Below are 18,005 nucleotides of genomic sequence, written 5' to 3' on the forward strand. Positions count from 1 at the left end.
AAAGCAACTAAATCCCACCTCTTCACAGTAGACATTCCTAGGTGTAAGAAAGCCTTCTACTCCAATAGTTTCTTCCCCAGAACTGCTAGACTTTGGAACTCCCTTCCGGAATTCTGCTTTCCCAACTGTACTGACATGCAGAAGTTCAAGTGTAATGTGGACAAACCTTGCTGCTCATTTCCCTTCATCATACCCCAGCAACTTATGTCCCCGATAGTAGCTCCCTACTTCAAAGTGGCACTGTGCCTTGTTTGGGGTGAAAATTGAATTAAGGAAAAAAAAAATTTTTTTAAGATGTAACCACTAAATTGCAAGCCCCCCCCCCTCCCTTTGGGATGAAGGGCTAGCAAAAAGAACTTGATGATGTATTTCTGAAATACTTTGTTGAAATCCAATAAACTCAATGGTATCAAAAAAACACAGAGACTTAGCATATAATTTTTGCGTGTTATGAAAAAGATGCCTTTTTGCAAAGAGGGATGAGGTAGACAGATTAGCTGTGCAGTTGTGGGTTGGCTCAGGGGACGCACAGTCACAAAGGGACAAAGACAGCAAACTAAGGTACCTCTCACAGCCACACATATTTATAACAACATTTTTTTTATGTTAAAATATACAAAGTTGCTTGAATAAATATATATAACTGTGTTTGACACATGTAAAACCACAATGTTATGTAACTACATTTGTTGTAAAGAAAAAAGGGTTGATATGTCGTAACATATCCATTTATTTTTCAAAATAATCACAGTACAAATCCGTAAATATTAATGTTTGATGTAACCGAGATGTTTAGTTAAAAATAAATTCTGAAGTGTGTGCATATTGTTTGTATTGTCCAACTGCTATTTACCTCTCTCCCACCACGAGAGGATGCCACACAAAGTCGGAAAGTGGGATAGTGTCCTTTTAATATTTGCTGAGTCTAGGGTGCTTCAAGTCTAATTGATCAAAAAAAATTACTAGGTGACTCTCGGACAAGTGATAATATGGAAAAAAAAACATATGTCAGTAGTAATAATAGTAGTAATAATAACAATGATAAAAATTTCAATAAACTTTTGATAGATTTAAGATTTCTTTCATAATTCTTTAACGGAATAAAAAAATTTTTTCTTTAATACTGCACTAACTCTGGAAATTTGCTGTAGAAAAAAATAGATAATCTCTGAACTTTTAAACTTTTAAAGGTAACAGAATTTCTCAACACTCAATAACTTAGCATTTCATTTCTTCACATCTGAATTCTCATTTGTCTCTGTTGATTGACAGTTCTTGCATACAAATCGATTATAATTGTAGAAATTTTATTGTTCACCTTCTGTCTTTCCTTCTCTCTCCCTCCCCTTCTTTACCCCCCCCTTCTTGGTATATCTTGTGCTGCTACTGCTTATTATATCACGTGTTGAATGCGTGCCTTTCAATTCATAAAAGGAGATGTGTGCACCATTTTGTTGGAAGGTTTGAACAAGAGAAAGAAGTCGGCTCGCTATCCCACGTCAAGAGAAAAGACATTAAAAATCGCAAGTTTTCTTCAATCGGGATTCGTCAAGGAAGACGACACAGAATTAGTCAGAAAAGACTGTTTAAAAAATCAGTTGTAAATGAAATTACAATGACCTCTTCACCGAGGAAGAAAGAACTATTTTAAGGCCTAGAATTGGTCTATTATGTACTCTCCACCTATCTCGGCATTTGTTTCCTGTCGTCCTGTACATACACTTCACTTGCCACTGGTATTTAACAATGTCAACTCAGGAGAGCAGTGGTTGGAGATTGCGCACCTCCTTCCACAAAAAACTTCACGCGAAGGAGCCTGTTTTTATATTTACTAATAGTAACTCCAGTGAAGCGTTAGAATTCACGTCAAAAGGAACCAAGAAATCTTCTACAGAAATACATTACAGCACAGAAGATTTGGATTATTTTCTTGGATTACAGAACCAAGAGGATTGCAATTTTCTCGAATGAGAACATTTAAGTTAATGCCGCAAGGGAGGTAATTTACATACACCCTCTTTTAAAAAGATTAAGTGTTGATGTGTTTTATTTAAGTTCTTTGACACGCAGTAATCCCTGACTACACCTATATTCTTACTCCTCCTATCCCTTACAATATTGTTCATGGAATTCTTTGAGAACTGCCAGAGGGACTAATTTGGCAGACACTGTTATTGGTGAACATAAAACTGACTATATCTTTCTTTCCCTATTTACCTTTCCATTTATTAAAAAAAATTGTTTATCGTAGTATTGTTTTTTTTTTTTTTTCCTTCTTGTTGTGCAATGGGATAACCTTCATTGGACGTCATGATAAAATCCCTGTTATAATCACTCAATCTACCAGTAATTCAGCTGCACTTTTTTGTGTAACTAATGCTTAGAAGTACCCGCCTCTTCCAAAAAAAAAAAAAAAATTGGGTTGCCCACATAATCTATATATCTATAATATATCTCTTATTATTCAATACAAGGCGGTTTGGTAGATAAGTAAGCCACCAATAACATTTCAATGTTTTTATATTCAAAACGAGTAAACTTTGTTCTACCCAAAAGTTATCTCCCTTGCAAAGAGACATTTTTAAAGCAAAACTACAAGTTCTTAGTGAAAGAAATGGAGGTAGGATTTATCTGACCCTGATAGATCACATGATCAGAACAAAGAGGAAAATTCAAAATGGAAGCAGCTTTCAACATCAACGAACCCTTCCTCAAATTCATAGTAATTTCTTCAGTTATAAAATTGTTAAATTTATGTAATGAATTGTGTTTGAAGGCTATGACAATGTAGTATGGATTAGATATGAGACAAGGTATACAGAATAAATGACAATATTAAAATATTTCAAAAATTTATTATTACTTTTTACCAATGTAATGTGCTGAACCAGGATAGTATTGGTGTTGTTATATTCTTTGAATTTTCGAGGTAGACCTCAGCTTCAGAAAGAAAAAAAATTGTACAATAATTTTTTGTTTTTGTGTTTTTTACCAGGAGCTTATTCGGATTGGCACTTATGGTGATAGACAAAAATAAAGAAAAACAGAGGAAGAAAGCTAAAGAGAAAGCAGGAGAAATGGAGAAAACGAGAGGGAAAGAAAGAGATAGGGTAAGAGAGAGAAAGTAACAGAATAAGAGAAATAAAGAAAGAGAGAGAAAGAAGAGAGGGTGCTTATTCAGATTGGCACTTTATTGGCTATACACAAAAATGGAGAAAAACTTTTATTGTATATCTACTTATCACTGAATGAAGATGCTATATTCCAAAAATCAAAAAAAAAAACTGATCCAGTAGTTTTTTGTTTTTTTTTAAACAAATTTGCAATTTTTTTTACCAATAAGTGGAGACCGAAGCCATTTTAATATTCTTCAACTTTTGTTTTTAACTTTTATAAAATAACCCTTTTTAAAAAAATGTTTCCATAATTTGAAAATTTTATTTTCTAAAAAAAAACTTCTTTTTCTTTTTTTTTTAAATATACTTTATGTTAACAAATTGTTTGGTTTTAAATTTTATGTTTTGGTTGTCTTTCTGACCCACCCCCTCAAAAAAAATTTCAAATGAAAATCGGTTATTTGCCCTTGATTTTAGCATCGCCACTACATTTTTTCCTTCCCTTATCAATATGTTTTGTAAGATTTGATTTTTTTGAATAAAAAAAAAAATACTTGATCAAATTACATGATTTTTTGAATATTTCATCTCCGTTCCATGACTGGTGCATACATCATACAAACTTTTCTATATTTTATTTATTTTTAATTGCCGCCAAACGTGCCAATCTGGATAATTAAATTGCAGAGAATAATAAAATTATGATTGGGGTTTGAACTGGTATTTAGGTTTAATATAAAATGGTTATATTTACTAGTATATATATGGTATAATCGCGTTGACACACTTCATTCAGATCACCAAAGTTAAGAAATGTTGAGCCTGGTTAATATCAGATGGGTGACCATTTGAGAATTCTAGGTGCTGTATGTACTCTCCACCTATCTCGGCATTTGTTTCCTGTCGTCCTGTACATACACTTCACTTGCCACTGGTATTTAACAATGTCAACTCAGGAGAGTAGTGGTTGGAGATTGCGCACCTCCTTCCCCAAAAAACTTCACGCGCAGTCACACCTACGTGGGTATCCATAATCTGTCAAAGACTGAAGGAGCCTGTTTTTATATTTACTAATAGTAATTATATTATTATGTGCTTCATCTGGATGTAATTCTTATTTAATTATTTACTATACCCACATAAATTTTCTTTTCTCTATAAAACAAATTAAAGGGAAGTAACTCACTGTGACAAAGGAGTTGATTAGTTATTCTCCCTTGATAAGCATTAATTTTAATTAGTTTCTTTTTTATTACCTAGTTATTCAATTATTTTACAAAAGAAAATTATTTTATATTGGTGAGCCAGAGCCACATAGAATCATTTTCGTCCATTTATTTCTTTATATTTGTGTCTCATCACTAGGGCTATAACAAGAGAATATTCTTTTCATTATTTTGACTCTCGAGTATATATCAGTTAATATCTAATTTGTTTTTAGATAGACTGATGGGGTTCTCGATTGTCTAACTGTGTTAGATATATACTCAAGAGTCAAAACAATGATAAGAATATTCTCGTATCATAGTCCTACTCATCACTTACACAACCTTAACAATAATTATTTTTTTTGTTTTGTTTTATAAAGGCATCACCACTTATCAAGGCCAAGAGGCCACTCGAGGATAAGGGTTAAAGAGTGTACAGTAGACAATTGGACAATAAAGAAATCGTTAGTAACGGAAATTCGGTAAATTTGTTAACTTATATGGAACGGCTCATCAAGAACTTGTTTGCGTTAGACTTGAAGACAACCATATTGTTGTCAGCTGGAAAGCAGGAAAACAGAAAACAATTCCATAGGCGTAATAATTATTTTACTTAAATTTAATTTAACAAGAGAGGAAACTTTTTAATATGTTAACCAAATAAACAATACAAGACCAGATAAAATCAATCTAGTTCAGAGTTTGGAAATTTTCTAAGAACTGACCAACCGTGTTGCGTTAGAATTCAAAAAATAACCAACGCCTGTGAAGAGTCGTATTAATGTACTGTATGTGTGTACTTGACTTACCAATGCTTCGGCTATCATTGTCACAATCATAAAATTCATCGTCGTCAGTATCATAGAAACAGGAGCGATAATGGTTGGATGTGATGCTGCGCTCTAATTGATGGTGTTCAGTGGCCAACGCATGAAGGGCTTCCTCCAAAACGCGAGATTTTTCTTTTTCTTCCTCCAGCTGAATATTGAACACCTGAAAGACAAACATACAGCAAATTAAAAAAAAAATACCAACATACAGGCTTTTCTTTCTATTCAGTTCATAGCGTTAAGAATTAGTTGTTGTTATATTTTTTTTTTTACCCAAAAAGTTGAAGAGCTACAAAGACATTAAACGAGCGACATTTTGTGCTCCAGAATTTATTTTTCTACATAGTCGCCACCATTCTCAATGCAGTTTTTCCAGCAATGAATGATGGGTGTGAATGGGCATCCGGAGCGTGCTTTGTTATACGATGGTTGTTCCAAGTATATAGCATGATAAATTAATTGTTATTATTATTAGTTGTTATTATTGTTGTATGAGAGTTCTTTCAAAAGTAAAGCCTCCTATTTTTTTTTACTCAGAAAGTTGAAGAGCTACGAAAACATTAAAATGAGCGACATTTTGTTCTTGAGAATTTATTTTCCTACCACCATTCTTGGTGCACTTTTGCCAGCAATGAATGACTTTTGCCTATGGGTGTCCGGAGCGCACTTTATCATATGAGGATCATTCCAAAAGGAAAGCCTCCTTTTTTTTTTTTTTTTAAAAATCAAAGAATTGGTTGGTTGGTTGGTTTTGTTTTACGGCATATAAACCTTTTTCAGGTTGTTTAATGCCAAATCTAATTATTTTGAGGAACAATTTTTAATGGATTTTTTTAAGTCAGATTCTACATAGTTGGGATCCTAACAAGTACTACCACTCTGGGTCAGAGTGGACCTGGGATCAATGGCAATTAAAGGGTGGCTCCACACTCCCCAAAGCCCGCAAGGTGGGGCCTCACCATCGGATATAGTTTTAGGTCATATCCAGGACCCAAAGAATTGGAGTTACGAAGATGGGAAGTGGTACCATTAAAATGAGCAACCTTTTGTGTACTAGAATTTATTTTTCTACATAGTCACCACCATTCTCAATGTACTTTTGCCAGCACTAAACGATAGTTGTGAATGGGCATCCGGAACATGCTTTATCATATGAGTGCCATTCCAAAAGTAAAGCCTCCTATTTTTTTTAATGTCAACTCAAAAAGCTCAACAGCTACAAGACTGGAGTGGTAGCATTAAAATGAGTAACTTTATCTGCTCCAGATTTTATTTTTTTATATAGTCACTACTATTCTCAGCGAACTTTTGCCAGGAATTCAACAACACGTCTCTGCTTCCGACGCATGCCCATGATAGGGGTTGCTTTCTTAGAGTCTCACACCGTCAATATCTGCAACAGAGAGATGAAACTTTCAAGTCATGAATGCATAAGATCAGTCAGGTAAAATAAAAAAAAATAGGAAGCATTACTTTTGAAATGCCCTCCATATTATCATTTCCCGTTCTGAGATTATCTGCCAGTTCCTTTCCTTGTTATTTGTCCACATACCCTATAAATTTTGTTTTGTGCAAACTTAAGGCGTCATTTAAAGAACATTTCGACCGATGTAACCTCCGACATTCTTCAGGTGAATCTTTTCAAATTCAGAAACTTGTACAGAATTTCGAACTAAACCCTGCACGCCAGGGAAGCAGGAAACAGGGAGGGAATTCCCAAGTCTAGTAGTCTGTGGAAAGAAACTATTAGAGCAAAAGGTTTCATGGCGTCTAGAGGCATCTATAGCGAAGGGGTAGGATTTTGCTGCTAGACAGATTTGTTATGGGTATGCATATTGTATGTTTTATTAAAACGGGAAGAACATTTTTTATTAGTTTTTTTGGGAGGGGGGGCGTGGGGGGCGTTCTTTCATTTAAAAAAATTAGACAAATTTGTTGGAGGTACATTAGTAACGCCATTAGCTAAAGTAAGAAAAAAATTGTTTTGAATTCATTTGTTTCTATTTATTCTTGTAGTTATTTATTGTTATTTAATTTCTATTTTTATATATAACTAGCGAGGATACCTGGCGTTGCCTGGGTGTGGTGAGGTATGGGGGGGAGGGGTAAATCAAAACAATAATAAAATGGCAAATAAAGAATAAGCGAACGAAATAACCCTGTTTAAATGTTAAAACTTCTTTAAAAAAATCAGAAAAACAAAAACAAAAAAAAAACAGTGAACGTGATAATAAAATAGAAAAAAGGGAAAATAAAAAAAAAAAATAAAGAATAAAAATAAAAATAAAAATAAAAAAATAAAGAATAAAAAATAAAAATAAAAAATAAAAAATAAAAAAAATAAAAATAAAAAATAAAAATAAAGAATAAAAAATAAAAATAAAAGAATAAAAAATAAAAATAAAAATAAAATATAAAAAATAAATATAAAAAATAAAGAATAAAAAATAAAAATAAAAAAATAAAGAATAATCAAACAAAAAAAAATGGCATAAATATCCCTGTTTAAATATTAAAACTTTAAAATCGAAAAAAAAAATGTCCGCTAGGTCGGCACGAACATGCCACCTTAACACAACGACACTGTCACTATAACCACTACTCTGCGATTGCGTGAGTGAAGTAATGTCGTTTTTTTTTTTTCTATTTAAACTAATTCAAGAAAGAACTTTTTCGCGCATACATGTTTGGCTAAATTGTCATGAAGGAACAATTTTTGCTACCCTCCCTCATCATGAACGTCAATTTCTAAAGGAAATAATTGACCAGTTTTTCTAATTTTCACATATTATTCTACCAAGACATCGCTCTTTCAGACAGTACCGGTTTTGACCCAGTCTGATGCCGCTGTGACAAGTTTTAGACATACATACATGCATAAATTTAAGCAGATAGGTGAGATTTATATAATAACTAGCGGGGGGATGCCCGGGTGTTTTGAGGTAAATCAAAATTCTGGGGGTGTTAAATAATTAAAAAAAAAATGTTTTGGTAGGTGAGTATGAGAATCGAACCCGTACCCTTGAATTGGAAATTAATGTGTGAAAAAAAAAAAACGTGCTACGTTAACCATTGAGCCACGGCGACAGACAACGTTAAGCAGGTTTTAATTTATTTATTTATTTAACTATAAAAACAGGCGTGCGCAATAAAAGTTAACTCTGCTGCTTCCATTTGACCTAATTAAGAAGGTCAAATAGAAGTCACGCAGCATTTGGGTTTGTTTATCCAAATTTGATTGTTTCTTCCCCCAACAGATGTTGGGGAAGGGAAAGCAGCTCCCAATTGTCCAGATTGAATCTGATATACAAAATTGATCAAAGCCGATTGCTTCTGGACGTTTTTCTCGGCGCAATGCCGAGAATACGTCGTTTGAGTTTAGTTTCACTTTATTTATACTAAAAAGCCCGATCAACACGCGAGAAGCCAAAATAGCAATAATTTTGTAAAAATCGACGTAAATAAATCTATACGCTACGTGCTTTTCTAATTCCTAGATATTATTATATAGGACCTATATAAACAGTTTTAAGCGATAGTAACGAACCCGGGAGCGTGTGCGAGAAAAGCCTTTTGAAGACATACACGAAATGGTCACACACATTTTGCCTTTTATATATATAGATAGAAAATTTATATGTTGAACTCGCTAACCTGGACCCGTGGTATAATGGTTAAAAGCGTTGGTTAATAATAAGTTCTAATTGATAATCTTTTGTCAATTTTAAGATTCAATCCTTACTACAAGTGATAATAACTAATAATAACTAATAATTATGTTGTCAAAAACATGGTACAACAATAACACGTCTACCTGGTCATGGCTGACAGAACAAGAACAAGTGCTTGTCTAATATGAGAATTTATACATCTATGAATCTATAATATAGAATTGATAGTCCTTTGGAAATCTGAAGGTTCGATCCTTACTACAGGTGTTATTAACTAAGAATTACAAAAATTAACACTTAGGGCTGATAGCATAACTTCATGAGGGAAGAGAGACAGACTTCCAAAATATATATATATATATATATATATATATATATATATTAGGTTGGTACAAAAATAATTTTGTTTTTCGACATGAAGTTGAACCTCAAAAAACAGCATTATTTTTGCACCAACCTAACATATTGCAAACAGCAATATGACTAACAATCATCAAATCGATTGAACAAGAAACAAACCAAATGACCTAATAATTTTGTAAATAACATGGTACAACAATAACACTTCTACCTGGTCATGGCTGACAGAACCAGACCAGGTGTTTATTCAATATGATAATCTATACAATATTTCAAACCGAACAGAGTATATTGTTCTTGGGTTCTTGTCCAGAATTCCCTCTATATTACAACAAGAAAAATCCCAACGACATACGTATATGTGATGCAAAGAAAATATCATATTCCAAAACTCATGTAAATTGCTGAAATAGCTTTATTTTTATAAAGAAAACAATTTTTAAGTGATTAGCGGAAGTTCGTAATCATTACAATAAAAATCTCGCAAGTTTTAATTATTCCCCTTGTTTTTTAGGCTGTTTTCAATTGAAAAACATTCTCTCCTCATTTAACCATAAAATTTGGTTTTATGATTTAAAAATTAAACTACATGATCAATTTAGGTGATTTTTGGAATATAATATTTTCTTTCCATCACGGATATCTACGTTACATAGATCTTTCTTTATTTTTATTTTTTAATATGAGGGAATTTTAGGCAAGTATCGAAAAACAATATACCCTTGTGAATTTAACAGCTTGAAATAGTGTATGGGCCCTCATGTTTGATAATGACTTTCAAGTTTCACAAGATGCGCGTGAAGAAGGTCAAAAACTTTGTAAACATAAAAAACGAGACGAATTCAAATCATGTGGAGACACATTAGCCCGAGTTTCTTCGCACATTTCGCAAACACACGGACACAGTGCACAACACTTTCATTTTTGAGACACACACAATTATCGCCCGTTGCAGGTTTCAGCCAATAGATGACAATATCAATTTTCTCTCTCTTTCCTTTTTTTCTCTCGAGTGACATGCAACTAGGACACGTGCACTATGCGCTCTAAGTGTGTTTTACACCCGCGACTGATTCTCTTATGAAGTGAACTTTTGTGTACTATCCAACTTTATCGAGGTAAGACCAAACATTGCAAAGCATGAACAAACTCTACAATCATAAATTACCTCAGTAACAAATTTAAACAAAGATCAACAACACACGTACACACATCTTATGCATTTTTCACCAAAAGCTATGGTCTGTAAAACAATGTGTAAATGTTCTTTCTTGTTTTAAATTAAGTCTACGGTTTTATACATGTATAAACTCGGTACATATTTTCATTAATTTATGTCAATTAATGTGCAAGCATACCGCAACAAGCTTCATATAAACATAACATAAATTTAAATAGTTTTGCAATTTTAATGCAGAAAACAAAAATTGTCAAAATCGGTTTGAAAACATAAATATTTTGCTTAGACTTTTAAATGTGATGGCCTTTGAATGATGTCATATATTGTGTTATACTAAACTAGTTCCTTTCAGCTGCTAGCATAATTTAATATTAAAAAGAAAAAAAGTAAGTTCTTACCATTTCTTGATTCTTCACCAGTTTCGTGCAATGAGTAAGAGACGTGTACATTTCTTTTGAAGTATCCAAAATCTCAGTGAAGGATTGGTGGACGGACATCAAAGAAGCTGCAGGAAAAAATAGAAATTAATGCGAAATACAAATTAACAAGAATAACAATATCAGTACTATACACATGTTCATTATTGCCATTTTAGTTTAAGTTATTCTTCTCATCAGAGGACAGAAAGAAATCAGCAAATTATATGTGAAATAATGCTAGAATTTGCTGGTTATAGCATTAAGTGAAACTGCAATTTATTATAGTCATAAATTGCCAAGAACAGGAGTGAATTACTAAGTCCAATCCTTCCTTTGTTGGGGGACCAATAAGGATGAATAGTTAATTAGTCAGATGTCCTTTTGCAAAGCAATATGCAAATTAGTTAACCGCAAGACTTCAATCACACACATCTGATCAATATTAAGAATATGACTTTACTTTTTAAATCTGTCAGGCTGATGAATGATCAAACTTTGATAAAATATTATAATAATAATTTGTCATTTTAATAACAAAAAAATATTCAATTTCCATTTTTAATGCTTTCATGCAAACAATAGTATTTTTGATTGTCTCTTTTATTTAGAGATTTAATTATCGGGCATATTCTTATCAGAAATATACATTTAGATAATTATTGAAAAAATATCGCCATTTTAAAAATCTTTCTAGTCGAAATAAGTATTTTTTGAAAGAAACAGAAGCGAAATAAGTTTTTTGCTGTAAAGAACATTGTACAATGATAAAAAAAAAAGAAAAATTGGCTAAAATATTGACATCCAACAAAGAAATGCACGATTTGCGAGACGTTTATTGTTGATCGCAGGTTTAACTCACCTGATTGGGTTGAGGATGAAGATTCTGTGTTTATCTCCGACAAGCGTGATGTGACAGATGTTAACAACTGATCAAGAACCTCTTGATGTGCATGAGCCGTCTGAAAGAATTACAAGAGAAATCAGCTAGGCCATCGAATGGAAAACGAATACAAACAAAAAAACATGAAACAATAAAGACAAAATAGTATAAATTATTATTATTATTATTTTCATTCTTCTTTTCCTTTCTCTGCCTGAATAATGTACCTATTTACAATGCCTCCCCACGGGACAGAGTTAGACACCAGGGTCGTTTTTTAACGTGGAGAAAAGGTACAAAAATAAAAAATTGTCTCAGTCATCAAGGATTTCTCCTCCACCGAAAGAGAACAAGAAATGGAAGGGCAGCATCTGAAGAACAGATACTACACTTTGATCTTGGCCAAAAGGCCAAGTATAATGTATCTGAAATAAATAAACAACTAAAAGTTAAGGAAAATGTACAGGGTGGAACGATAAAATTGTCACCCTAGAAAAGACAACATAATTCCATTTCCGTTTGAGAAAAACTAGTTTCCTCTTGTTGTTGGAGACCATCTACTAGTTGACCAGTTATGTACAAATTCGAAGAGCTATAGGAGCCTTCTATCATGTTTGAAAGTAACACAATGTTCAACGAGTGAGACCAGAGATGTGCCGCTGTACAACTAATGCTCTTTACCAATCCAAGTTATGACAAGACCATTGCCAGCACCCTCCAAATGCATCACTGTATTGCCACGAATAACAGGGAAGTGCCCAAGGTGGTGAAAACAAAGTTTTTGGCGATGGTTATGGTCTTTAGTATGGTTTCAAGTGAGGGTCACATCATGCCACTTCACATCTTCAAAGTCAGCTTCAAAGTCAATACCAAAATGGATCTGGATGTGCTGAAGAGTGTGGTGATCTCCTGGTGCAATCAGGTGACCGCTGGCAGACCCTGGGTGTGGTAGCAGGACTCGGCACTGGCCCACATGTCCAAACAGATCCAGGCTTGGCTTCAGAAAGAGATGCTATGAATTGTGTACCCTTCTCTCATTGCCCCTCCTCCTCCCCTAACCTGAAACCGCTGGACTACTTTGTTTGGTCATACGTCAGGAATATCACCAACATGATCTTCCACAACACCAAATACAGCCTGATCGCCGCTATCCACAGAGTATTCATCGAGCTTCTGCTGGCGTTGGTGGAAAACGTATGCTCCCAGTTTCGGATCTGTATTGAGGCAGTGATTTAGGCTGAAGGCGACTACATTGAATAGATGTCAGTTCTACTACATAAATAATCAAGTGACCTGAATTGATTTTTTCAATGAAAGTTTTAAAATAAATCTGTAGGGTTGTTTTCTTTAGGCTGACAACTTTATTGTTCCACCCTGTATGTTATATAAGATACGGTCCACACACGGAGATTCCAAATATAGCTACTAAAATAATCATAGAAGATGAATACACATCAATATTTCTATTTTATATAAAACTAGAATTTTAATGTGCCGAGTTTGTATTTATTGTTATAAAGCCAATTTTCTATTGATTATCATATTGTACCCAAAATATAGTAGTGCTCCTCTTCAGCATGATCCGGTTGTAAAATACACTTTAATACATTTTAATTCATGCAGATTTCATATTTATTATTACAGTTCTCCATTGATTATTATATTGTACCCAATATATAGTAGTGATTTCAAAAGTTAAACAAAAAAAATTCAGAGTTTTAAGTTGCTATGTGTAAGAGTCGTAACGAGGGTTATATTAATGTTTCATGCAAATGGGAGTAAAAGAAAAGATGGAAGCATTTTGTAGAAATTTAGATACTATCTGATTCTGCAAATTTCTTTGGAGTTAAAGGGAGTTTTAGGGGCATAATATGGAATAATATGAGAACAACCACCTATTTGAAAATTTAAATATCAAAGATTTTCATTAAATTTGATCTGTAGACATTAATGACAAAGTAAGATTCCATGATTTCAATTTGTTTTCTTAAGACCCCTTAAGCTTAATCTTGAAGTTTTGAATTTCTTCTTAACACTTTAAGCTCAAACCTTACATTTAGACATTTTCGAGAATCAAAATCATGTAATGCATCCTGATACAAATTGGAATAAGGATTCTAGATATAAGGTTTAGTATCATCATGTTTTAATTTTAATCTTTGTAACGAGGCATGAAAAATGCTGCAAGACTGTTTTGTTCCAGGGAATTAATTTTGCCCATCTCGCAGTAAAAGTTCTTTTAGCGATAAAATTTAAAAAATAAAAAAAGTAAATAAAAAGAAAAATATTACCATTAATGAGTCTTGGAGATTTCTAAGATTCTCTTCCCTTTCCTCATCACATACATTTCCTTGATTCATATAATGGTTTGTGTAATCAATGTGTTCTTTAAGAGCAACGAGCCATTTCTGAAGAATGGAAATAATACATTTTGTGCTTTATATTCAGTGTTGGGAAAGAAAAAAGAATTAAAAAAATAAAGAAAAGCAATCAACACAAGATCAACAACATGGTTGAAATTAAAAAAAAAAAAAAAACAAATAGTAACTGTTGGGGGTTAAAAGCGTAAAAATTTCACTGGGTGCTTAACATGAAACTGTAGAACTTTGTTCAATAGGAAACAGCTTAACAGACCATTCACCAACATGGATGACAACATTCTAACTGAGAGCTGATCATTCAAACTCCTTGGCATAACATTCACAGGTTGCATGAATTGGAACAAATATAGTGTAACTCGAATATAAGAGATTTCTTGTCCGGTCCCTACGGCTCTCTTATATCCGGGTTACATTATACAATAACACGGGCTCTAATTTTTTTTTTTTTTTAAATTACATTTTCACCCTAAACAAGGCACATTGCCACTTTGATGTAGGGAGCTACTATTAGGGACCTAAGCTACAGGGGTACTATGTAGGGAGTTGGGCAGCAAGATATCTGTTCACATTACACTTGAACTCTGCATGTCAGTACAGTTGGGGAAGCAGGGACGTGTAAGTCTAGCAGTTCTGGGGAAGAAATTACTGGAGTAGAAAGCTCTCTTACATCTAGGGATCTCTACTGTGTAGGGGTGGGATTTAGCTGCTTGTCGGGTTTGTCGGGGGTATTTACGTCAAAAGGGTACAAGTATTTGCAGTTCGTCGGAGCATTCATCATTAAAATACTTGTAGAACAGGCAGAGGGATGCAACATTTCATCAATGGGACAGAGGCTGAAGCTTAGCTGACAATTCAGGACCTATCAGGTTGGCGACTCTCTTTTGAACCCTGTCCAGGAGTGAGAGACAAATAGCAGATTCACCAGCCCAAATATGACAATAATACTCCATACACAGGCGAATGGTGGCCTTATAGAGGTACAGGATACTGGACCAGATTTGGGACCAGATAAAATCTTTTATATCCATCTTTTCTTATATTCGGATCTCTTATATCCGGGTTACATAGTACATAAAAAACATTGTCATGGTTGAAGGTGGGCTCCCTCTACCACACTAGAAAAACTTATATCCAGGGTACACTGTACATTAACACAGGTTCTAATTTGGGTCCAGAGAAAATCTTTCTTATAACCGTTTTTCTTATATTCGATGCCTCCGTTCAGTCTCGAAAGACAAGGGATACCTTCTGTGTCTGTACTTCTACTGAATCGGCACCACTTGAGTCCAGTGGCAAGGAGAAGTCCAGGACGACTGGAAACAATGCCGAGATAAGCGGAGAGTACATACAGCACCTAGAAGTCCCAAGTGTCAAACGTGATTATGCTTATATTCGGGTCTCTTATATCTGGGTTACATTGTACATAAAAAACATTGTCAAGGCGGAAGGTGGGCTCCCGCTACCACGCTAGAAAAAATGCTTCCACCTAATAGTATTCTGTCTCTACAAAGCCACTGTTCACTCATGCATAGAATGTTGTTGTCACATATGGGTCAGTGCATCAACCACTAGCCTCTCTATTGAACAGGGTCCAAAAAAGAGTCTCTTATCTAATAACTTCTGCAGTGTCAAAGAATTTCCCATCACCGCAATGTTGCATCTCTGTGCTTCCTTTAAAAAGTACCTTAATGAAATGTGCACCAACGAACTCATTGTACTGGTTCCCCCTTGACATAAATACTCCCTACCCACCCGTCCTGAAACTAACCCAACAAGCAGCATAATTCCCAATTCCCGCGTCTTCACTGTAGAGGTCCTCCAATGCCGGAGAGCTTTCTATTCTAATAGTTTCTTCCCTCAAATTCCTAGACTTTGGAATTCCCCTTCTGTTTCCTGCATCCCCGACTGTACTAACATGCAGAAGTTTAAATATGATTTTAACAGATATCTTGCTGCTCAACTCCCTACTGAGAGCGTCTCTGTAGGCATGGTTCCAAATTCATAGTAGTACCTTATGTCTCACCGGCAATGCATTGTGTTTGGGGTGAACATCAGTTAAAAAAATAAAAAAATGATGCCAACCTTCTGTCTCTGCATCTGATGCACTGCAGCGTCGACTGTGGCTATACATTTTTTTTTTTTTTTTTACATAGGAGTCACCACTTATAAAGGCCCGTAGGCCACTCGATTGGTTGGTTGGTTGTTTTTGTTTTACGGCATATCAACCCTTTTCGGGTTATTTAATGCCGAATCCAAAGATTTTTAAGAAAAATTTTTTTAGTAGAATATATTTGTTGTTTTCACGTCGGTTTCTATTTAACCCATAGTTGGGACCCTAACAGGTACTACCACTCCGGGTGAGAGTGGACCTGGGAGCAATGGTAATTAAAGGGTGGCTCCACACTCCCCAAAGCCCACAAGCTGGGGCCTCACCACTGGATATAGCTTAAGGTCATATCCAGGACCCCCATTGAGGGACTTTTACCCTCTGCAGGGGGGCAGTCGGCGTATTCTAATGCCCCACCGACAGGGCGCGTAGGCCACTCGAGGATAAGGGTTATTGTGTGTACAGTAATTAATGGGATAATATTGTAGTAATCGTTAGTAATACAGATTTCATAAATTGGATTACTTAAGGGAGCGATTTATCAGGAATTTGTTTATGTTGGACTTGAAGACATCCAAGTTGTAGTCAGGTGGGAAACAGGCAAACGGAAGAGAGTTCCACAGACGTGCAGTTCTAAGAAAATTAAGTTGCCTCTCCAGATGCAGGCTCGGGCGGGTGATAAGGAGACCTAGGTTTGCCCTGTTACAGGGGTGCCCTCTCAGCATAGCAGACAAAGTATGATGGAAAGGCAAGCCAATACGGTCGGAGCCAGTATAGCTGCAGAAGTTGCCGGAAAGGTGTTGCATTGCTTCACCAACTGCCTATTGCGACTTCAAACTGAATATTTTATCAGGGTTTACTCCCTTAGCCTTTGCCTTTCTTAAAACATCCACAAGACATCGGAATTATTTTAGGATCTGTGATGAGACAATTTCAATATTTTGCCCCGATTCTGATACAATTAACGATTCTGCACTAAATTCCTGATTCTAACACAATTACTGAATATTTAACTATGAAATCATTATTTGTTTGAATATTTAACTATAAAATGGTTATTTGTTTGAATATTTAACTATGAAATCGTTATTTGTTTGAATATTTAACTATAAAATGGTCATTTGTTTGAATATTTAACTATAAAATGGTTATTTGTTTGAATATTTAACTATAAAATGGTTACTTGTTTGAATATTTAACTATAAAATGGTTACTTGTTTGAATATTTAACTATAAAATGGTTATTTGTTTGAATATTTAACTATAAAATGGTTATTTGTTTGAATATTTAACTATAAAATGGTTATTTGTTTGAATATTTAACTATAAAATGGTTATTTGTTTGAATATTTAACTATAAAATGGTTATTTGTTTGAATATTTAACTATAAAATGGTTATTTGTTTGAATATTTAACTATGAAATCGTTATTTGTTTGAATATTTAACTATGAAATGGTCATTTGTTTGAATATTTAACTATAAAATGGTTATTTGTTTGAATATTTAACTATAAAATGATTACTTGTTTGAATATTTAACTATAAAATGGTTACTTGTTTGAATATTTAACTATAAAATGGTTATTTGTTTGAATATTTAACTATAAAATGGTTATTTGTTTGAATATTTTACTATAAAATGGTTATTTGTTTGAATATTTAACTATAAAATGGTTATTTGTTTGAATATTTAACTATAAAATGGTTATTTGTTTGAATATTTAACTATGAAATCGTTATTTGTTTGAATATTAACTATAAAATGGTTATTTGTTTGAATATTTAACTATAAAATGGTCATTTGTTTGAATATTTAACTATAAAATGGTTATTTGTTTGAATATTTAACTAT

General features: G+C 33.8%; 1 protein-coding gene across 4 annotated transcripts in view; it reads right to left on the reverse strand.

The window, feature by feature from the left end:
* The window catches only part of LOC145279943 (oxysterol-binding protein-related protein 1-like), a 493,074-nt gene that overhangs the window by 381,095 nt on the left and 93,974 nt on the right, over positions 1-18,005 (reverse strand). For all 4 annotated transcript variants that reach the window (XM_080131542.1, XM_080131540.1, XM_080131541.1 and 1 more), the window contains exons 12-15: positions 13,956-14,072; positions 11,644-11,743; positions 10,764-10,870; positions 5,134-5,317 (exon numbers count right to left, since the gene is read on the reverse strand). In XM_080131542.1, coding sequence (XP_079987668.1) covers positions 5,134-5,317; positions 10,764-10,870; positions 11,644-11,743; positions 13,956-14,072 — 508 coding nt within the window. The remainder of the gene's footprint in view (positions 1-5,133; positions 5,318-10,763; positions 10,871-11,643; positions 11,744-13,955; positions 14,073-18,005) is intronic.

This window comes from Euprymna scolopes, chromosome 7, assembly GCF_053919585.1.
Source record: "Euprymna scolopes isolate OS-2025 chromosome 7, ASM5391958v1, whole genome shotgun sequence".
Taxonomy (NCBI): Eukaryota; Metazoa; Mollusca; class Cephalopoda; order Sepiida; family Sepiolidae; genus Euprymna; species Euprymna scolopes.